The sequence below is a fragment of the Canis lupus genome, chromosome 5 (genome assembly GCF_011100685.1).
Source record: "Canis lupus familiaris isolate Mischka breed German Shepherd chromosome 5, alternate assembly UU_Cfam_GSD_1.0, whole genome shotgun sequence".
Classification (NCBI taxonomy): Eukaryota; Metazoa; Chordata; class Mammalia; order Carnivora; family Canidae; genus Canis; species Canis lupus.
Window position 1 is genome coordinate 50397926 of NC_049226.1, and position 22406 is coordinate 50420331.

The following is a 22406-nucleotide window of genomic DNA, read 5'->3' on the forward strand; positions in this document are numbered from 1 at the left end:
CAATACAAAAATAGCAAAGGAAACCATCAACAAAACAAAAAGGAACTTACTGAACAGGAGAAGATATTTGCAAGTGATATATCCAATAAAGGGTTAATATACAAAATATATAAAGAACTTCTACAACTCAACACCAAAAACACAAAAAATCTCATTAAAGAATGAGCAGAGGCCCTAGACATTTTCCCAGAGAATAAATAAAAATGGCCATCAGATACATGAAAAGATTATCAACATTACTAATCACCATGGAAATATAAATCAAAACCACAAGAGGTATCACCTCACACCAGTAAGAATGGCTAAAATAAAAAACACAAGAAGCAACAAGTGTTGGCGAGGATATGGAGAAAAAGGAACACTCGTGTGCTGTTGATTGGGATATAAATTGGTGCAGCCACTGTAGTAGACAATATGGAAGGAGGTTTCTAAAAAACACAGATAGAGAAATACCATATAATCCAGTAATTCTACCTCTGAGTATTTACCCAAAGAAAACCAAAACACTAATTTAAAAAGATATATGCACTCCTGTGTTTATTGTAGCATTATTTAAATAGCCAAAATATGAAAGCAAACCAAATGTCTGTCAACAGATGAAGATGTAGTGCATACAAATGTATATATACACATATATGTGCATACACACATACATACAATGGAATATATACCTGTATGTATATATACACACCATAGAAATATTACATGTATGTAAACATATGATGGAATATTACTTAGCCATAAAAAAGAATGAGATCTGCCATTTTCAATAACATGGATGGACCTAAAAGGTATAATGACAAGTGAGGTAAATCAGATAAAGACAAACACAATATGTTCACTTACTTGTGAAATCTAAAACAAAACAAAACAGAACAGAACAAAACAGACTCTTAAATATAGAGAACAAGCTGGTGGTCATCAGAGAAGGGGTGAGTGGAAGGATGGGTTAAACAGATAAAAGGGATTAAGAGGTACAAACTCCCAGTTATAAAGTCATAGTGATGAAAAGTAGAGCATAGGAAATATAGTAAATAATATTGCAATGACATTGTATGGTGATAGATGGGGACTACACCTATCTTGGTGAGCACTGAGTAATGTATAGAATCGTCAAATCAATATGTTGTATACCTAAAACTAATATAAAATTGAATGTCAATTATACTTAAAAAAAAAAAACCCTACCAAATGTGCTAAAATTAAGCAAAAAGATATTATAAACAACCAATAATTGAAATAAAGTATTAGTCAAATAAAAAGAAATAACAGAAAAGTTTTATTAATCAAATAAAAAATAAGAATAACAGAGAATTTCTAGATTTATAAATTAATTGCTATTTGTCAATTTGTAATTAAACATGTACGGAAGTTTTCCATGAGCAAATTTTGTGAAAAATCCCAATATATAGATCTTTGACATTATCTCTAAGTGAAAAATAAAAACCTATGGAGAAACACTCACTTGCCCTGGAAAAATATAGCTAATTGATGATAAAGACAGACTAATACCAAAGTTTTCTGATACCCAATTCTTTTTCTTTTTTTATTAATAAGCAATTAATTTCATGTATTTTATTTTTCTTCTTCCTGAATTTTTTCTTACTGAATTTAACCTGTCTCATATTCTTACTTCATTATTTAGATAATACTGAATTTGTCTTCTAAGGTCCTGGCTTAAAGTATTGTACAAACTTAAGCACCCAACATATTCTTATAAAGGTGATGTACGGTAAGTTTGGACAAATCATACAAAAAACATCAGCACTAGAAATCTCACCACCCAGACTGATGCAGGCCCTGAGGGAAGTAAGTCTTGGTCTGTTCAGTTCATCAATTTAGTCACTACATGCAAACAAAAATGGTCTTTTTGTACTCATTAGTCTATGGATCACTGTGTTTGTATATATCACTGTAAAATACCAATTCCAGACTGCTTAACTGGAGGATACACTAGACAGTCATTCTTCTAAAAAGAGCAGAATATTATCTGAAGAAGCTTGGATTATAATTTAATATCTGCATATTTATTTATAAAAACCTAAATCAACCTAAGTGTGCATCTTACACGTGAAACAAAATAAATCAGGTACAATTTTTACTGAATTTCCACTAAGTCTAAGCACTGAATATAGTAAGTTAATTAAACTAAAATATATTTAATTTAGCCACTGTACAAATGAATAGGAAATCTAACAAATCTAATGGATTAATCTTTCCTGGCCTTATCTTTTTTTTTCTTTTTAGCTCATTAAAAGTTTTCTTGGCATTAAAAAAAGCTCCAAAATAGTTTGAGGCATTAATAGGTTGAAAAATTTAGCCACTGTACAGGTGCTAAATTAAATAGGTACAAATCCAGGTACAAATAGGCTGGTTAAGATTTGTAGCTTTTTAATGGCAGAACTGGATTAGACTTAAGGTCTCCTGGGTTACCTTTCCAGGTGCGTTGTGCCAAGACGTAATAGTAAATTTTTATGGTATTTTCTATACAATGTAGGTGTTTTTAGAGAGTAAATATCCCCAAATTGACTTTGAATTGACTGAAATTCACTTACCTTGCTTCTTTTCACAATTGACTGCACAACCTAAAATAAGCTGGAGCAACCTCCCAAGCTCCACAGAATCTGAACTCTCAGTTATTTGGTTTAAATCAGGGATAAGTTCTTCAGAAATTTGTTGCCCCAAAAACTGCAGAATTGAGACAATAAATTAGATCACTCTTTTATGTAGGCTACAAAAAATTTATTACATTTAATTATGACAAGGAAATTATAAACAGGATCTTGAAATGACTTGGGTAAATTAACAAATTGATAAATCCATAACTGTTGACTAAAACCAGTTAGCAAAGCTCAAGCAGCATCCCAAAATTTTGACTAACCAACAACTAAAATGGTTTTACATCAAATACCCTTTAATCCCACTGTCAGTGGGATTAAGAAACCTTTAGATGTATCTATTATGACAAAACTTATGCCTTTCCAAAAATAAACAGATTTATGTTACGCTGAAGGATATGCATAAAATTTTGATGCATGACTGATTGGTAGAAAACCACAAGATAAACCATCATACTTACAAATGAACAGGAAATGTAACAAATCTAATGGATTAATCTTTTTGGGCTTATCATTTTTTTTTTCAGCTCATTAAGTCTTCAGCATTAGAAAAAAAAAAAACTCCAAAATAGTTTGAGGCATTAATAGGTTGAAAAATTTCAGTCTTAAAATTATTTGGATAACAACCAGAAGTATAAATATGTGACAACTTTAAAAAATAGAAACCAAATCTTTCAATGGCAAGACCACACTAAAAATTTTCAAATATAACCAAAAAGCTTTCTTGCAACAAATAATCCTACTAGAGAACTTGCTATGGTACTAAGAAAAAACCTACTTGAATAGTATACTATCTAAACTGATTTTAAAACTACTTTCATTTTGCATTTTTCCCAATTTACTTGCACAAAAGCATAATTTCACAGCATGCATACTTCTGAGGCTGTTTGCATTGAGAAGAAATGTCAAAATAAAGCTTGACACAGGAAATACTTTAATTTAATTATAGTCTATAGCATTGCATAAAATCAAATCATATAGAGAGATGACAGTAATTCTCTTGGAGAAAATAACATGTTTCAAGAGTATCAATATAGAAGCAACATTATTTTACAAATCAATATATTAAGTTTAAGCCTGTTCATGTTCACAAAATTAGCGTGTTCTGAAAATGCCAAAAAACAATATATTCCAATTATGAATTACACTCTAGTAAGATGTATAAACAAAAATCCAGGTTATTTTCTGATGTCAATGTAATAATCACATAGCATTTTGTATTTAAACAGAGTCATATGTTTTTCATACCTCATTGTAATAACTCATAATTCCTTGAAGTACCTTCTTTAAATTACTAGCCTAATGGGGAAAAAAGAGTAAGAATTCAATAAATTATTTCATGTTACTAATGAAAAAATTTATGCTAAGGTGAAAGACAACACAAACTCTGGTTTCATAACAATGACAACAAAATACATATATTAGAGTTTTATAAATACAAGTATATGATATTGTTTAAACATGAAAGCTTTAATCAGAATCTGATTAAAAGTGTCTAAATGCTTCTGCGGGCTAACCAGGGTGGTTCTATTTAAAATGAGCTACAATGAAGAGAAGTACCAACTTTAAAGATTTAGCTATGAGCGTGTCCATCTCCAATCACAAGTAACAGGGCTTCTACTTATTCTCTTGCCACAAACAACAGACAGCAGGACAAAATGCAAGAACAATTTTTCCAAGCCTTAGATGCTGGACAGTATGGAACTCTAATTTCTGAGAGAAGGAAGACAAAAATGATGAGCCTGACTAAGATTTCTCTCTGGAGGCAATTTTCATTCCATGGTATATAGTGTGGTAGAAACTGAACAAAGCCTGATGTTCTCACTGAGTTGAGGAGATGGACATCAGAAGTTCAGGAAGGTCATGGTAGTTAGAATTTGCAGGGCAGACAAATGAAAAGAGGTGAGCACTATGGAGAGAAAATGCTCCAGAAATTTGCACAGTGGTTTGTAACTTTTAGCTGCATATTAATTGGCACGTGAATGGGTGAAGCTCATTGAGATTAAACAAAAATAATTTCACTTTTTTTTTCCATTTTTTTCCCAGTCAAGAATAATTTCCAAGGAAAAAAACAATCCAAGGAACTTTAAGACGAACAATTCCCAAGGTTACATGGGGCCAGAAATTTTGAAATTCCCATCAGCCAGAATGAAGAGACTCTGCTGCATTGACAAGCACTAACTAAAGACCCTAAAAAGGTCACATCATAGTAGTGGGTCTAATCTAGCCCTAGAGGAAAGATAATTCTACATCTGTATCCTAACACCCAAAACTTTGGAAGGATCAAACCAATTCACAAGTATCTTAACTGCCTGCAAGAACAAAGTTCAACACTCTTTAAAGGGAAAGAAAAAGGCCAGCACTCAACAATGAAATTCATACTATCCAACATCCAATAAAAAACTACTGTTTATGTGCAGAAACAGGAAAATGCAGATGATAATAAGGAGAAAACTCAGTCAATAGAAATGGGCCAAGAAATGAGATGAAAGAATTAGAAGACAATATAATGTTAAAACTGCTAATGTCAAAATGTTCAAGGATTTAAATGACAACAGGAATATAAGGACAGAAATGGAAGATTTTCTTCTTTTTTCTTAAAGAACAAAATAAAAAGATAGTCTCTAGATAAAAAAGGAAGACTCAACTGTTAGGTGTCTACATGAAAGACCTAATATAAAGATAGATTAAAAGAATTTTTAAAAAGATATACCAAAACAAAAAAAAAACAATCATAAAACTGGAGTGGTTACATTAATATCAGACAAATTAGACTTCAGAAGAAGGATTGCCAGGGATAACAAAAGGCCGTTCATAATGATAAATAGATTCATTCATCAAGAAGACATTTAAAAATTGGTGTATATAAACAATAGGGATTCAAATTATATGATTTAAAAGTTAACAGAACTGAAAGGAGAAATCAACAAATCCATAATCATTGTTAGAGATATAAAGACTCCTCATCCATAACTGATAGAATAATCAAACAGAAAATCAATAAAGATACAAAAGATGCAATAGTATTATCAGTACATTTGACATAATCCAAATGCAGAATATGTTTTCAAGTACACATGGAACATTCACCAAGACAGACTATATGTTAGATCATAAAATAAGTCTCAATAAATATGAAAGAATTTCTCCATACAGAGTATGTTCTCAAGCAAAAATGGAATTAAATTAGATATCAATAAAAACAAGAAAGGTATCTGAAAATCCTCAAATATTTATAATTTAAAATACCTACTTCTAATCTACCCACGGATCAAAAGAAACCACATTTGAAATTAACGAATATTTTGAACTGAATGAAAATAGGAACACAATTTGTCAAACAGTGTGGGATGTGTAAGGCAATGTTTCATATTAGGAAAATAAAAGGCCAAAACTTATAATTTCCCACCTTAAGACACAAGAAAAAAGAAGAGAATATGTAAGTAGAGAAAAGGAAATAATACAGAGAGGACATCTATAAAATAAAAAACAAAAGCTAGTTCTTAAAAAGAAATTAATAAATTTTAAAATGTCAAGCCAAACTTATCAAGGGAAAAAAAAGGCAAAAGACATAAATTACCAACATCAGTAAAGAAAGAGGATACATCACTGAAGATCACAACCATCAGCATATTAGTAGCAACATAACAGTCAAAAATGACTGTATGCCAACAAATTGTGGACAACCTAAATGAAACACACAAATGCCCTACAAGACACAACAAAACTGACTTAAGAAGAAGTAAAAAATCAGCCTGGTAGTTTCTTATAAGGTTAAATATACACCTAGACAATGGGATACAATCATATTCAGGAATTTACCCAAGAAAAATTAGATATATGTCATTGTAATTTTACCCAAAGTAGGTAAACACAGAAACAATTCTACTATCCATCAATAGATGAGTGGGTAAGCAAATTGTAGTGTATAAATGTAATGAAATGCTATTCAGAAAGAAATCCTAATATAGGCAACATGGATGATTCTTAAAAACATCATAGTGAGTGAAAAATGCTAAACACAAAGAATATACAATGTCTAATTCCATTTACATGGACTCTAGAAATCTGTAGTAACAGAAAGCAGATCCACAGGGCCAAGTGTGAGGATTAACTGGGAAGAGGCATAAGTGCATGTTTTGGATTATGGAAATGTTCCACATCTAATTACAATGGTAGTTGCAGAAGAACATAGATGTGTCAAAACTCAAATTGTGCAAAATAAAATGCATTTTAAGATTAATTTTTAAAGAAAGATTTAATTGATCTTAGTATTAATTTTAAAATCACTGTTTGGATTAAATGCTTCTACTACTTGCTCTGTATACCTTTATTCTCCAGTTGTCACCAATATCCTCTTTAATTCGGCTTAACCAAGATTCATTGAACCAAGCTACATCACTGAAACAAAAAAACAAATGCAAAACATTACAACGTTTCTGTTACATAGAAAGTACCAAATTAAATCACTAGGTTATTTTATATCTGAAAGCTTTAATACAAGTAAATATTATTTAAACAAACTCACTGAATTTTTAGTGATTCCTAAGAATTTCTTTTGTAATTTCTCATTATAAATTACTTAATAAACATTTACTAAATATCTCATACTAGACACTCTGGTAGCAAGAAGATGTAAAAGTCCCAATTCTAAAGAGGGGGACAAAAGAAAAAAAAGAAAAAAACTAACATTCTAATGTGTCTACTCTGTATTAAGCACTGTGCTTGATGGTTTCCCCACAGTGCAATATTTCATTATCATAGTAATTGGCAAAGGATTGATTATGATTATACTCAATCTTACTCTTCAGGGAACTGAGGACGAGAGAAGATAAGAGATTTGCCCAAAGTGACCTTAGTACACAGCAAAGTCCAAAATAAATCTACTTGATTGTAATTGAGTAGAATGAGTGTAAAGAGATGTCTACAAGGACGAATTTCATTTTAAGCTTATACAGTCAAGTCATATTAATATGGAAAGGCAAGACAAAGAATTGCTACATCGATTTTTTTATGTATTTAGTAAGGTTTTAAAGAATAACATTTGGCTATAGTGAACTCTGTTAATAGATCCTATGTATATATTTTTAATGATTTTATTTATTTATTCATGAAAGACACACACACAGAGAGAAGCACAGACACAGGCAGAAGGAGAAGGAGGCTCCATGCAGGGAGCCCGACGTGGGACTCGATCCCAGGACCCTGGGATCATGCCTTGAGCCAAAGGCAGACACTCAATGGCTGAGCCACCCAGGCATCCCTAGATTCTATATATTCTAAACAAATATTTGGATACTTGCTCTGAGTAAGGAATTGAGCAAGATTAATATAAAGATGAATAATTTACTACCATGACTCTCAGGGAAATAGCTATTAAAGCAGGAAAGAAAAAAAGCACAAAACTATACTCAAAGGAGAATGTATGAAATGTAAGGGTAATTGAGGAGTTATAAGAGTAATTATATTAACTGTATTAATTATATTAACTATATTAATTATATTAACTATATTAACTCCACAAACACTGCAAAATAACAGAATAATAGTACGAGCAGAGGTCATCAAGTCTCATCTAAATTTTGTACTTCACAAATAAGCCAACAAAAGTGGGGGAAGCAATTAAAGGGATTCATTTCCAATGCCTGAATTTAAAAATATAAAGCTGAAACTAAAACAGGGTGCTTAGTTTTTCAGAAATCATTCTGCCTTAGATGCTCTAGTACAGAAGATATCACTTCCTACTGGGGTAACCACAAATTACTTTGCCATCTAATTCATCTATGTGGAATCTGTAGCCATTTTCTTTTGAGGAAATTAATGTTGATTATATTCAACTCTCCCCAGATGCTAAGGCTACAATTACCAACATAATTTGGCTACAAATGCATAAATGGTGTATTTATAACCAAATATTTACTTAAAAAGTTTGATCTATTTAGTAATGAACCAAAACTGTCATCAAAACAAATTCATTTTCTTTTGACATCAGATTAAGTAAAATAGGTGAGCCAGTTGTGATGATTAATTTTATGTATCAACTTGGCTAGGTGAAGTTACCCATTTCTTGCTTAAGCATGCTTGGATGTGGCTATGAGAATATTTTTTAGATAAGATTAACACTTAAGGGCAGCCCCGGTGGCTCAGTGGAGTGGTTTAGCGCCACCTTCGGCCTGGGGTGTGATCCTGTGCCTCTCTCTCTCTCTCTCTCTCTCTGTGTGTGTGTGTGTGTCTCTCATGAATAAATAAATAAAATCTTTTTTTTTTTTAAATATTAACACTTAAATCAGTAGACTTTTAAGTAAAACACATTACCCTCCATAATGTGGGTGGGCCTCAGCCAATCCATTGAAGCCCTGAAGAAAAAGAATAGCCTCCCTCAAGAAAGAGTGAATTCTGCCAATAGATGGTTTGTGAACTCTAGCTACATCAACTTTTCTCTGAAAATCTGACCTGCAGGCCTGACCTGTGACTTTTGGACTTGCCAGCCTCCACAATCATGTGAGCCAATTCCTAAAAACAAATTGCTCTCTCCTCTGTGTATGTGTGTGTATATACACATCCTATTGTATATATTTATATCTTATTGATTCTCTTTCTCTGGAGAACCCTGATTACTAAACCAGTCTACTAACTGACCCTAAAGAATCGTATGTGAAGAGACATATGATTCTATAATCATAACATGATTAGAAAATGGATCTCAATATAACCTCTTCTAGCTTTTGTCCCTTTATCTTGTGTGCCTCTTTGTCTTTCTACTCCAAATCAACTGCAGCCCTGTGTCTTAGTCTGCTCAAATTTCTAAAACAAAACATCACAAACTGGGTGGCTTCAACACCAGATATTTCCCACAGTTCTGAAAGCTGGAAGTTCAAAATCAAGATGCTGGCAAGGTAAGTTTAACTCTTAGATCTCTTCCCTAGGCTTGTAGGTAGCTGCCATCTCACTGTGTGCTCACATGACTTTTGGTACTCCCAAGAGTACCAAGTGAGTGAGCTCTCTGATGTATGTTCTTTTATAAGCCTATCAGATCAGGGCCCCAGTCTTATGAACTTATTCAACTTTAATTACTTCTCAGAAGCTCCAAAATAGCTACACTGGGGTTAGGGCTTCAACATATATATTTAGAATGGATACAAACATTCAATCTATAATACCCTGAGAAATACTAACTTCTTTCTTATAAACAGTTCATCCTTCTTAAACAATTGTAATGACAGTCAATCTTTCCCACAATCAAACTTGATATCCAACCTCAAAACTCTCTGGACATATTCTTCTTTTACTTTTTTTTCATTGCCACATCTACATGTCTTAACTAGACTTTTGGCCCTAACAATTAGTTCCTTTTCTCCTATTTCCCAGAACTTGAGTGAATCTCAAGGGACACCAAATAAGAGGACTCAAGACTGAGGAAGCAAAATATGGTCCAATTGTTTTCTAAAAAGGTAAGAGAGAATTCGTATAAAATTATTTTCTAACTCTACCCATGGTGTTTGTTTTCGATAGTCTTACCAACTAAATACATGCAGTAATTAACACCTACAGGTTACTATACATGACATAGTTGTTTTGGTTCAACAGACATCCTGACACTCTTCTTGAATACTCAAAAGGTCTATTTACTTAAAACATCAGATTGTGAGCTGTTCTTTGGGCATGTGCATCTGGACTTTTATGTATTAAAACACCAAAGTAAAAAAAATCTATCAGAAGTTCAAGATACTAGATTTCAATGATTACAGCTGACTGCAAGCACTGGTGTCAGAGTCAGGCCAAAGCTATGCGAATCCTGGCTTTGCTAATAACTCATTATTTGACTTTACAAAAGTTATTTCACTGCTATAAACTTCTGTTTCACAGATAGACTGAGGAATGTCTACCTCATAGAACAGTATGAATTAAATGAAATAAACATATGTTTAGGGTACCTAACAATGTCTTATAATTTAGGAAATACTCAGATGATGGCTATCATGATTTATCATTTCAAATGCTCGAATATCTACCGAATGAATGAGTGAACAAATGAGTGTGTGGTACTTGAGGCCTCTGGGCTCCTATACTCTTGATCTCACTCTTTTTCCTCTAGCAAAAATGTCTTGTCAAAGGCAAAAACAAACAAACAGAAGTTATCTGTTGCATAAAGTGGCCAAATTAAGCCTTTCTTTTAGAGGACTTTATAGAGTCACATGCTATAATATAGTTGTTGTGCACTGAATTGTGTCTCCAAAAATATTCGTTCATTTATCTCCTAACCCCTGATATCTGTGACTGTGACCTTATTTGGAAATTACTCCAGATGTAATCAAATTAAGATTGAGGTCAAAATAATTCAGGTAAGCCCCAATCCAGTATGACTGGTGTCCTTCTAAGAGGAGGAGGACACAAAGACACAGAGGGAAGACAGCCATGTGGCAGAGACAGAGACTGGAGCTTTGCTGCCATAAACCAGGAATGGGGAGTAGGGGAAGGCATCAGAAGCTGGAAGAAGGAATGATCCTCCCCTACAGGCTTTGGAGAGAACATAGCCCAGCCAATACCTTGATTTAGGACTTCTAGCCTCCAGAATTATGAAAGAACAAAATTTTGTTGTTTTGTACCTATTCTGTAGTACTTTGTTATAGTAAGCCTAGGAAAGTAATACAGTTGTAGTTATAGCTTTTCCCCCATGTGTTTTTTAAATATCAACCTATATTTTAAAAAGATAGATATACAGATATATAGATATATATAACGCATTCAGACCAGAGATAATTAGGGACTTGTAGAACCCTAGAAATAAGTCTATGACTTCCCATGTCTAAGTCATACAGTTTGGGCTTTGATTTTCTTTTTTTTAAGATTTATATATTTTAGAGAGAGAGAGAGAGCGCACACATGTACACACGTGCACATGCATCAGGAGAGAGGGGCAGAGGAGAGGGAGAGAGACAATCTTAAATAGACTCTATTTAGGAGCATGGAGCCCAATGCAGGGCTGGCTCTCACAACCCTGAGATCACAACCTGAGCTGAAATCAAGAGTCAGATGCTTAACCAATTGTGCCATCCAGATGCTCCAGGCATTAATTTTTATGATCTTAGATCTTATTCTGTAGCATACTTGCCTCAGGTAAATAATAAAAGAACTATTCATTTAATGTTGCTACTTCCTTAGAAAGCAAAGTTTCCCTTCTCATCTTCACTAACAACTTTGATGTGATTTAATATGAGTCACAATAGCAATCAATGCAATACATGATAGACTGTAACATATACAAAGTGCTTTGAAGTGTTCAATGAAATATGGTAAAATGTGCCCTTTTAGCAGGAATACGATATACTGATCCAACTAGGGAGAAATGTATGCTTCTAAGTTTCACTCTCCAGATCCAGACTTCTGTAAAGCTACAAAACAAGAAGCAGATTCAAAAAGAAAAATTAAAGTAATCCTTAGATGATAAGGAGGCTTAGACAGCTAAGTAAATGCAAAAACTGGCAAACAGCAAAAAAGAGGTTCTGATCCAGTTTTAAGTCAATCATAGTTTTATGAAGAAAGAGAGCTTTCTGATTGGTTGGCTATTATATTATTCTTGCACAAAAGCTATTAGAAGACAATAAGAGACAAAAAAGAAAACAAAAAAGAAAAGAAAATCAGAGAGCTAGAGGACCAGCAGTGACAGCGAAATCCAAAAGATTACAGAAAATGAGTTGGTGATAAGGGTCTGTAGAGTTTAACTGAATGTTTTGTTTTTTTTTTAAGATTTTATTTATTTATTCATGACAGACACAGAGAGAGAGGCAGAGACACAGGCAGAGGGAGAAGCAGGCTCCATGCAGGGAACCTGATATGGGACTCGATCCTGGGTCTCCTGGATCACACCTTGGGCCGAAGGCAGGCGCTAAACCACTGAGCCACCCAGGGATCCCCGAGTTTAACTGAATTTGAACCGACCCTACTCTAAATATTAGGTACAGTGCTAAAGTATAGGGAGTTAAAGAGTCATTGTATCACACCATGGTAAAAACAGGTCTCTTCCATTGTGTTATATAGTATAAAAGGTATCAGGGCCACTACGACACATAAAAATAAGAGCTTTGGATGGCACCGTTGAAGTCAATGAATGCACACCAGCCTTACAATCCATACTAACCACAACGTAGCTGCATCTATACTAATACCCACAACATAATGCAATAAGAAAAGACAAGGTGTACATTCTAATGACAAAAAACAATGAGGATTTTCCCAAATCAATATCCAGAATGCTTGGATCTGACCAATGAAATAACTTTGAAACTAATCAGAGTATAAAATAACGAAATGTTTAAGATCCCTTTTTAAGGAAACAGAGGAGGAAGGCATATTTTAGAATGACTACGTTTGTCTCTTAATGTGTTCATCTTGAGTTAACCATAAAACCTGTCTATTCAAATTAGATCATGTTGAAGATTCCAAGTAACTAGAATTTTGACACTTTTAAGTTGTTTGTGTGAGGGTGCAAACCTATCTACAGAAACCTCTACAGGGTTTTCAATGCCAATCACAACAAACCTTGACAAAATAATGGCAACAATTAAATCAATAATCTCTGGCTGTAACACAAGTGGCAGAGATAGGATTCTGGCTTCAGAATAGACAGACAACAAAGGCTATCATAAACGTAAGCAAAATCAATGTGGCTATCAATAAATTGGCTCCATTTGTTCCTACTAAGGGTAGAGCTCATATTGCAGATGTTATTTTTTTTTAAGATTTTATTTATTTATTCACGAGAGACAGAGAGAGAGAGAGAGAGAGAGAGGCAGGCAGAGACATAGGCAGAGGGAGAAGCAGGCTCCATGCAGGGAGCCCGATGTGGGACTTGATTCCGGGACTCCAGGATCACACCCTGGGCCGAAGGCAGGCGCTAAACCACTGAGCCACCCAGGGATCCCCCTCATATTGCAGATGTTATAATCATAATCCTTGCACAATGTTTGGCAAAAATTAGGAAATAATGGACTTAAGCACTTTTGATACTATATAATATGGGCCTACCCCAAATAGAATTATTAGTTAAGATTTCCCAATATTTGTGACTTCAAATTTCATGCATACTTCATTTTATTATTGGTGGAGTTACAGAAGTCATACTTCCAATTCAAATATAGATTTTAAAATTTAATATTTTTTCCAAAGACAGTATTTATATTTCAGTTATCTCTAAAATAATAATCTTATTATTATAAGATTATTGATACCTTCCAGTGGCAGTAATATAACTGAAAAAAAAAACATTATAAACAATATACCATTCATTTCAAAGCTGTTTCTTTTCAAGTTATTTTAACTTGTGAATGTGACCAGAACAAGTTTAAAATTAAAATCTCTTAAATAGTAAGAAACTTGTTTGCTCATTTAATTAACATGTATCTCTATGAACAAGCAAGGAATAATCAGGTAGTAAAAGTTTTAATTCTCCAGATGCAATAATGCCTTAGTACCATATGGCTGGCAGGACTTCATAGGATACAATTTCAGTGACTTTTAGAATGACTCTAAGCTTTCTTCGTTGGTATTGGGTTTATAATTCTTCCAAAAACAGTCTGGACCACTACTTACATTTGATGAAGAACTTGTGCCATGGCAACTCCATTAGTCAGCTGTTTGACATCTTGACAGGGTGCAGCTGTATTGAATGTCTGCAGCTAAAATGACATAGAACAAATGACTTTACTGCCTCTGTATACTTACAGGGTAGTGTTACCACCCTCCCCCCCAAAACATACACACACACACACACACACATATATATATATATGAACACTACAGAGAAAAATAACTAAAAATTGTCCTGTCTTGTTTAAATTCAGACTGTGCCAAACAAATGAAACTATATTAATAAGTTTCTATGGCTATGTAATATTTTTATAAAAGCAAACACTTAACAATTCTTAAAATCATGAAAAATTGTACCTAAGACAGTGAAATGCCTTGATGTAATGTATGAAGTACTTTAGAATTTCTGAAACCCTCATGGAAAGCATTGTGTTCATTTTTAGGAGAATAACATCAGAAAGAGCTTTAGGAAAACCTATTATTTCAAGTTAAAACTTCACTCACATCATGTGGTAAGACAACAAAGGCTAGAAATGTCAAGTCTAAAACTACTTAAATTACCAGTGGGCTCTGAAATAAGCAGAGCCTTAGCCTGTCATTCAACAATTAGTCTCAGGGCATGAATGGTCCAGGGCCCACCCACTACATCTAGTTTGGCTTTAGATATTACTCTTTTCAAATCTCTACTTTTAAACATTCACATAAACATCAAAAAGAGAAGCGTGGGCAGCCCAGTGGCTCAGCGGTTTAGCACCACCTTCAGCCTAGGGTATGGTCCTGGAGACCAGGGATTGAGTCCCATGTCGGGGTCCCTGCATGGAGCCTGCTACTCTCTCTCTCTCTCTCTCTCTCTCTCTCGCTCTCTCTCTGTGTGTCTCATGAATAAATAAATAAAATCTTAAAAAAAAAAAAGATAGAGAGAGAGAGAGTGTGCGGGGGGTTCTGGGTGGCACAGGCCACGTCAGGCTCCACACTCAGCACAGCATCACCTTAAGACTCTCTCTACCTCTCCTTCTGCCTCTCCCCCCTCAAATACATACATACATACATTTTTTAAAAAGAGAGAGAAGTGGAACTGTGGCATCTTTCTCTAATAAAGTAATACAAGACAGAAGAATTTTTGAAAAGCGAATTGTAACAGAGATACAATGGTTTATATACTTCCTAGACATCTAATCTCAACCCATAATCATTTCAAATTAAATACACTATGATTCTCTTTGCCTAAACATATTCATCCCCTTTACTACTGAATTATATATAATTCCTTAGTTTACCACCTATTTTAATCTGATAAAAATCTCTCCCCATGATTCACCTTTAGTGATTGCTTATTTTGAGATTCTGCAAATCTATCTCCATTATCCTAATACAACATGGAAAGATGACACAAATAAATCTAGACACAGTTCCTTTCAAAGTACACATACAAAGATACTTTACCAAGCTCCTACTCTATGTGGGGGCACTGTAGTATATGATGGGGTTACAAAGGAAAACCACCAGTTTTCTACCTTCAAGCAGTTTCAATCAAGAGTTAAGGAGAGGAGAGATGCCTGGGTGGCTCAGTGGTTGAGCATGTGCCTTTGGTTGAGGTCATGATCCTGGGGTCCTGGGTCGAGTCCTGCATCAAGCTCCCTGTAGGGAGCCTGCTTCTTCCTCTGCCTATGTCTCTGCCTCTCTTTCTGTGTCTCTCATGAAAACATAAAATCTTTTAAAAAAAAAAGAGTTAAGGAGAGCAGAAAAAGATATAAATTATTTCTAGATAATGCCATTCCCAGTCTCTTGACTACAATACACACAAATTGTTCTGAAATAGATGGGAGTTAACTAATTTAATTAGGGCTTGTATTTAGGAAAGACTCCTTAGGGATGATTGCCAAACGGAATGTCTTAAGTAAAGAAAGGTCCAAGACAAGGAAGCTTCAGGAAAAAGGAACATTACAAGAGCACAAATATATAAAAGAAATGGTATTCTGGGGCCACATACAGCTCAGTATTACTAGATTTCCAGTGTAGAGAGGAAAGAGAAGGGGTGACAACTAAGGGACTAAGAAAATAAACATGGGTCAAGACTCTGGAGGGCCATGACAAGAAGCCTGGACCTACCCTTGATGGTATCACCCTCATAATAAGAAACAGTAGAATACTTTCTACCACACAAGTTGGTTTTGAGAATTATGTAATTAGCAAACACAGCAAATTTAGATCAGTACCTGGCACATGGTACAAGCTCAATAGCTATTAGCAATGAACTATGATTCAGAGTTTCTCAATGTTTGGGGTCTAAGAACTGTACATATCAGAATCTCTAGACATATTCAATCAGAAAATCCCTAAGTGACTCTTATGCACATAAAATTTTTAGAACCATTGCTCTGGGTAATAATGAATCACTTTAGAGTAGTAAGGGAGTGACATCTTTAGCATATTCTGAATAGCAGCAATAGTGACACAGAGAAAGGAAGAGAGAAGGCTCCTAAAGGAGAAGGCTCCTGCAATGATCTTGTTGATAAAATGGATGGCTGAAATTAAGGTAATGCTAACTAAGAGGACAGAATGAATTTATGGAATTTAAAATATAAAATAACAAGGATTTTGCAATTTCTTAAAAAAGGTTTTACTTATTTATTCATGAGAGATATATATAGAGAGAAGCAGAGACACAGGCAGACGGAGAAGTAGGCTCCATGCAGGAAGACGGACGTGGGACTCGATCCCGGGACTCCAGGATCACACCCTGGGCCGAAGGCAGGCGCTAAACCGCTGAGCCACCCAGGGATCCCCGGATTTTGCAATTAAGTGGATGTACATTAAAGAAAAACCCCAGGGTTTAGGGCATCTTTAAAAAGAAGACAATCACATACTTTTAGGTAAACTGTGGCTTCCATTTTTCAACTCTTCCTACTCATACTTTACATGATTAACTTTTTACAAAATGGATATGATTAGTTACCTAAAAAGGATGATTTAAGAAGCATAGACTATTAAGCTAAACAGTAAAGAAATATGTAAAAGTTATACATATACTAAGTAGTTGCCTTGTTGCTCATCATGTCCAGATTAAAACAATTTTCCCTTCCTACAGACATGGAAACTGGAGCGTCTCTTGTAAGTTCTTAAATTAGTGGCAAAATAAATTAGTGACAAACATAAATGTAAGTTCATTTGGCCAAATTGAAAGGCTTTATAACCAAGTAGAGTGAATAAATTTAAAAACTCAGTATGGGTAGTGAAGCCAAAACAGACAGCTGAAGGAAAATGTCTTCTTTCACACTCTTTACGTAGAGGTGAAGAAGCAAAAGACTTTTTATAGTAAGTGGCCAGAAGGAACAGACAGGGCTTCCATCAGTAACCTCAGTGTTCTGGCAAATAACCATCTTAGTTTCTTTTTATCTTTAAATAAAAAAAAAATTAGAAATGTGGAAATGTTGTTCCTGAATTGTTTCATTGTAAATGTCTTCCCAAAATCAAGGGGAAAAAAGGATTTTCACAACTGACAGCCAATGAAAACTCAACTTTGGGTCAGCTCTATTCTCATATTCTCCTCCTCTAAATGCTCATTTCAGAAAGAAGATTATTGTTTTCATAAAAATGATTCAGCCTTTAGTATTTGTGAATTTGGGCATTATTTGGCATGAGTTTTTCCTCTACCTGCCTGTCAAAGTCAACAATACAAGAACTAAGAAAGCCATTAAAACAAAATATGGTTCAACTCTAATTTTATTGGTGAAATTAAAGTCCCAAAATTTTAAATTTCCAAATGTCACAGAGCTTAGAGGCAGAATTAAATTTATCTTCATACGAATATACTTAAAACTCCTATACTTCCTCTACCTTGTAAATGATGCCCAAATTTATCCTTCAGCCCTGAGTTTTTTGTTAAGTAGTGGTATAATGTTTCTAAGAACTAATTATTTTAAGATGAGTTCCAAATTATAAAATATAACTTCTTAATAACTGCCGGAAGAGGCATCTCTTACTAACCAACTTTTCTTTATGACTTCTTAAATTCTGTTAATGTAGGTTTTACTGTCCTAGAACACCATCTAGTGCTAAAAGAACACAGTTTACTACAACTGTCTTCTCACCTCCATGATTCAATCCCATCACAACTTTTTAAAAAAGATTTTATTTATTTATTCATGAGAGACATAGAGAGAAAGGCAGAGACATAGGCAGAGGGAGAAGCAGGCTCCCTGCAGGAAAACAGATGCAGAATTCAATCCCCCCACTGGGGATCCTGCCCTGAGCGGAAGACAGAGGCTCAACCACCCAGGCATTCCCCCCATCATAACTTTTTAATCTTATATCTCCTACTACTTCTCCTCAACATGTAAAGTTACTCAGCATGGTAGGGAACCCATTAAGAGACAAGACAAGAAATATCATGACAAGGATGTGGCTGCTACTATTTCTTTTGGATCTAATGCCAAAGGAGACCATTTACATTACTGCCAGGGGTTCTTCCCTGTGTTTAGAATATTCATTTCCCCTGATTTCTACTTGCTGAAATCCAATCCTCTATAATACAGTTAGAAGTTCACTTCAGGTATCTACAAGAATCTACTTAATGGTGAAATGCTGGTCTCTAAGGTCAGGACCAAGACAAGGATATAGCCTATCATGACTTTGATTCAATGTTGTATTAGAGATCCTGGCCAGTTCTTGCTTTCTGGGAGCAGAAAACCAGTCATACAAGGGTTCTGACCCCAAGGAGCAAATACGAGGACTTCAGACAGTGTTAAATGTTATAGGCACATAGAAAGTGGGTAACCAGTTACAAAGGGATATAGGAGTGGGGCACAAGATGGCCATTCACTGTTACTGATTCAGAAAGATGACAAGAGATCCAAGAAATGAATGGTAGGAAGAAGGTAGCCACTAAAAGAACCAGGAAGAGAATATTCTAGGTAGAGGAAAGAAAAGTTAAGAAGACCTGGTATATTAAAAACAGCTTAACTTCCTCAAGAAAGAAAACGTCAGTGCAGCATGGTGGGCATGGGGAGTGTGGCATCAGGAGAGTTTGGGAAAACATGTTGGAAGTGAAGTGACATCAATAAGGCAGTGGCTGGCAACGGCAAAATAAGATACCACAGTTCCCTGGGAATCATCTGGAGAGGTAAAGAGAAGCCAACAGACAGGTACCCAAGAAACTAAGGCAGAAGATCATTTCACAAAGGTAAGATAAGATCATTTCGCAAGTAAGATAAGCATTATATATAATAGGTTGCCAAATCTAATAGATGAAGGCCTTAAAGAAAAGAAACTCAAGTGCATTGGGTTCAGGGGTGAATGAAAGTTCAAGAAGTATAAAAGTTGAGTACTTAAAAACTCAATTCAACTGCATAGGGAAGGGAAATACAGTGTCATTTTAATAGGGAGTGGTGGCTCTTTGTTCCTTCTTTTTAAGATAAAGAAGATTTGAGTAAGTCTACATGTCGAGAGGAAGGAGCCAAAGGAGAGGAAGAAGTAGTAAATACAGAAAGAAGATAAATGATAGAGCAAAGTTTTAGAAGAGGTAGAAGGGATGGGATCTAGAGCTGGAGTCAAAGATAAGGACGAGGTCATTTTCCCGAGGGGAGAAAAATTGGGGGCTCAAAGAGGGTACCGATAAAACTTTGCAAGAAAACATGAGGGAAACTGGGTGGTTGTTGCTAGTCTTTATGCAGCTAGGCATTGTTATGGGAACAGATAGATTTGGCTGTAGCAGCATCCAAAAGGCAATAATCTGCACAATAACTCCACTTTCTCCACAGTGTTTCAACAGCCTTAGAACTCGAGAAGCAAATAACTTATTACACTGTTGTCATTTGTACCATTTTTGCAGTTTTTAAGGAATTTTGCCTCTCATTGTGAAAATGCACAGCTCTGCCTAGCTCCCCAGCAAAAAAATGGAAAGTTCTTTGATTATTCTCATTATCTGTCCTCCTCAGTCCTTGAACAAAGTAGGAACTCAATAATTACTGGTTCAAAGAATGAATACAGTCACATAATATTTTAAAATACTGCAATACAATTCAAGAAAAATCCTAAACTCTTCCTCCACCTCATATAAGTCAATGACATCATAAAGACTAAGTTTACTACTTAAGTCAGTTGTTTGGAGCAATAAAGTTACAGATTAGGATACGCTCTTTAATTAGTCACTTATTTAAACAAAACACCTCATTAAAAACAATGCTACCTTATTTCATGACAGTCTTAGGATATAGCATCTAAACCCTAATACTTATTTTGAATGAACATACAGATGAATAGTTAGCTAATTGCTTTTAACTCAGAAACCCTACATACTTGCATTATGCTTATAACAAAAGCTATTTACCTCTACACTGTAAAAGCTGCTTTAAATCATGGTTATTTCCAACAGACTTCATACGTGGCCAGAAACCTGCTCTGATTTCTCCCATTCTTTTGCATTACTCCAATTAAGAGACTGCTACAGAATCTCATCAACTAATTACCGCCTCCTGATCCAGTCTGTATACATTCCATTATGCACACACTCCTCTACACACACCAAACAACTAGTTTGGGGATGGGCACCATCAACAGCACCTTGTGGACAGACCATCAAGCAACAACCTTACCAAATGTAGGTTAGAAACCACACCTGAATGCCAGCACTCTGATGGCTGAGCACCTCCAAAAGGTGAGATATCATTTTACTGATAGGAATACTGGGGGCAGATTCTACTCGTCCACCTAACACAAATTAATTATAATATTAAACACGTACAGGGGCATTTGGGTGCCTGAGTAGGTTAAGCCTCAGGGTCTTCACCCCAGGCTCCTGAGTTCAAGGAGCATGGAGCCTACTTTAGGGGAAAAAAAAAAATACTAAGCACGCACAAAGTGCAAGTGAAAATGCCAAGTCTTTTTCTTTACAGAGAATGCTGTCCACCGGAAGGAGAAAATGGGGGCCGGCAAAAAAAAAAAAAAAAAAAGGTAATACGAGCCCCTACCCCCAACATTTATTTTTCTCCAAACAGGAACTATGTAGAAATAACCCTTCTAAATGACTTCTACAAAATCGAATGTCCTGGGATCCTGGAGGAGCTCTCACGATCCAGGCATCAAAACCACCTCTTGGCCACCTGTGTCCAAGCAGAGCAAAGTGGTTTGGCTGGGAGGGGAGTTTCAGCGGCGGGGGGTGGGGGGTGGGGGGGTGGGAGGTGGGAGGGAGGGAGGCTTCGCTCCCCAGGGGCACAAAGATCCATACAGTGAGGCTGATCAGCAGACAGAAGGCGAGAGAGTCGGTGGTCCAGAGGGAGAAAATAGGGCAGCCAAAAGGGGATGGACACCTGGCTCCAGTCACAGCTGTCAGAAGCAGGATCCGCGGGGAGAGGCAAGCCTCCTCCACCCCTATACCTGCAGAGCTCCCTTTACCCCTCCCACGTCTGCAGACACACACACACCTGCCTCGCGCCCCGCAGGTGGCACTCTCGCGGTCAAGGGCGACAGCAGCCGCGAAGGGCAACGCGCCCAGTGTGCGGCGCAGGTGGCCCGGCCGACTCCTCAGGCTCACCTGCGGGCCCCCGCGACCCGGGGCAGCTGGCCTCGGCCGCTCGGCGCCCTTCGCCCCCTCGTACTCACCCAGATGATGAGGCTGTCGCACAGCGGCAGCTCGGTCTGCGGAAGCGGCTGCGTCTCTTCCATGGCCGGGGCCGCCGTCGACCACGCCGCGGACACCGACACCTCCCTCCGCCCCGCGCTCCTCCGGGAGCCGGCGTCGACCACCTGCCCGCCGCCGGCCGGGAAAGCTCCGGAGCCAGGCCCAGCGCCCGCGCGGCTCACGCGCGAAGCCTCGCGCTGCCGACGTCGCCGGCGTAACCCCCTCCTCGCCACCGCCCCGGGCCCCGCCCCGCCCCGGGCCCCGCCCCGGGCCCCGCCCCGGGCCCCGCCCCGCCCCGCGGAGGGCCCCCTCCCCGGCCAGGCGCCCCCGCGCGGCTCCGCACCTGGGCCCCGCCCCCCGGCCCCGGCCCCGCCCCTCCGGCCCCGGCCCCGCCCCCGGCCCCGCCTCCGGCCCTCTCCCGCGCACCTCTCCCCGCCGCGCTGAGTGACCGCAGCGCGCACCAGTCACAAAGAAAGTAGGTGCCCGAGAGGGGCGTGCGGGCGGGAGGGGGCGGGAAGAGCGGGGATGGGTTGCGCAGAAGGGGTTGCTGATTGGACGCAGCCTCCGGGCTCCGACCAATCAGC

The 22406-nt window shown here is 36.9% G+C and overlaps 1 protein-coding gene across 2 annotated transcripts in view; it reads right to left on the reverse strand.

The window, feature by feature from the left end:
- HOOK1 (hook microtubule tethering protein 1) overlaps positions 1–21981 on the reverse strand; it is a 65610-nt gene extending 43629 nt beyond the window's left edge. The window contains exons 1-5 of one of the 2 annotated variants that reach the window (XM_038537367.1): positions 21804–21981; positions 14208–14293; positions 6947–7019; positions 3867–3917; positions 2556–2688 (exon numbers count right to left, since the gene is read on the reverse strand). In XM_038537367.1, coding sequence (XP_038393295.1) covers positions 2556–2688; positions 3867–3917; positions 6947–7019; positions 14208–14293; positions 21804–21866 — 406 coding nt within the window. In that variant the 5' untranslated portion in view covers positions 21867–21981. The remainder of the gene's footprint in view (positions 1–2555; positions 2689–3866; positions 3918–6946; positions 7020–14207; positions 14294–21803) is intronic. The other variant, XM_038537368.1, reaches the window with a different exon arrangement.
- Positions 21982–22406: the final 425 nt, after the last annotated feature.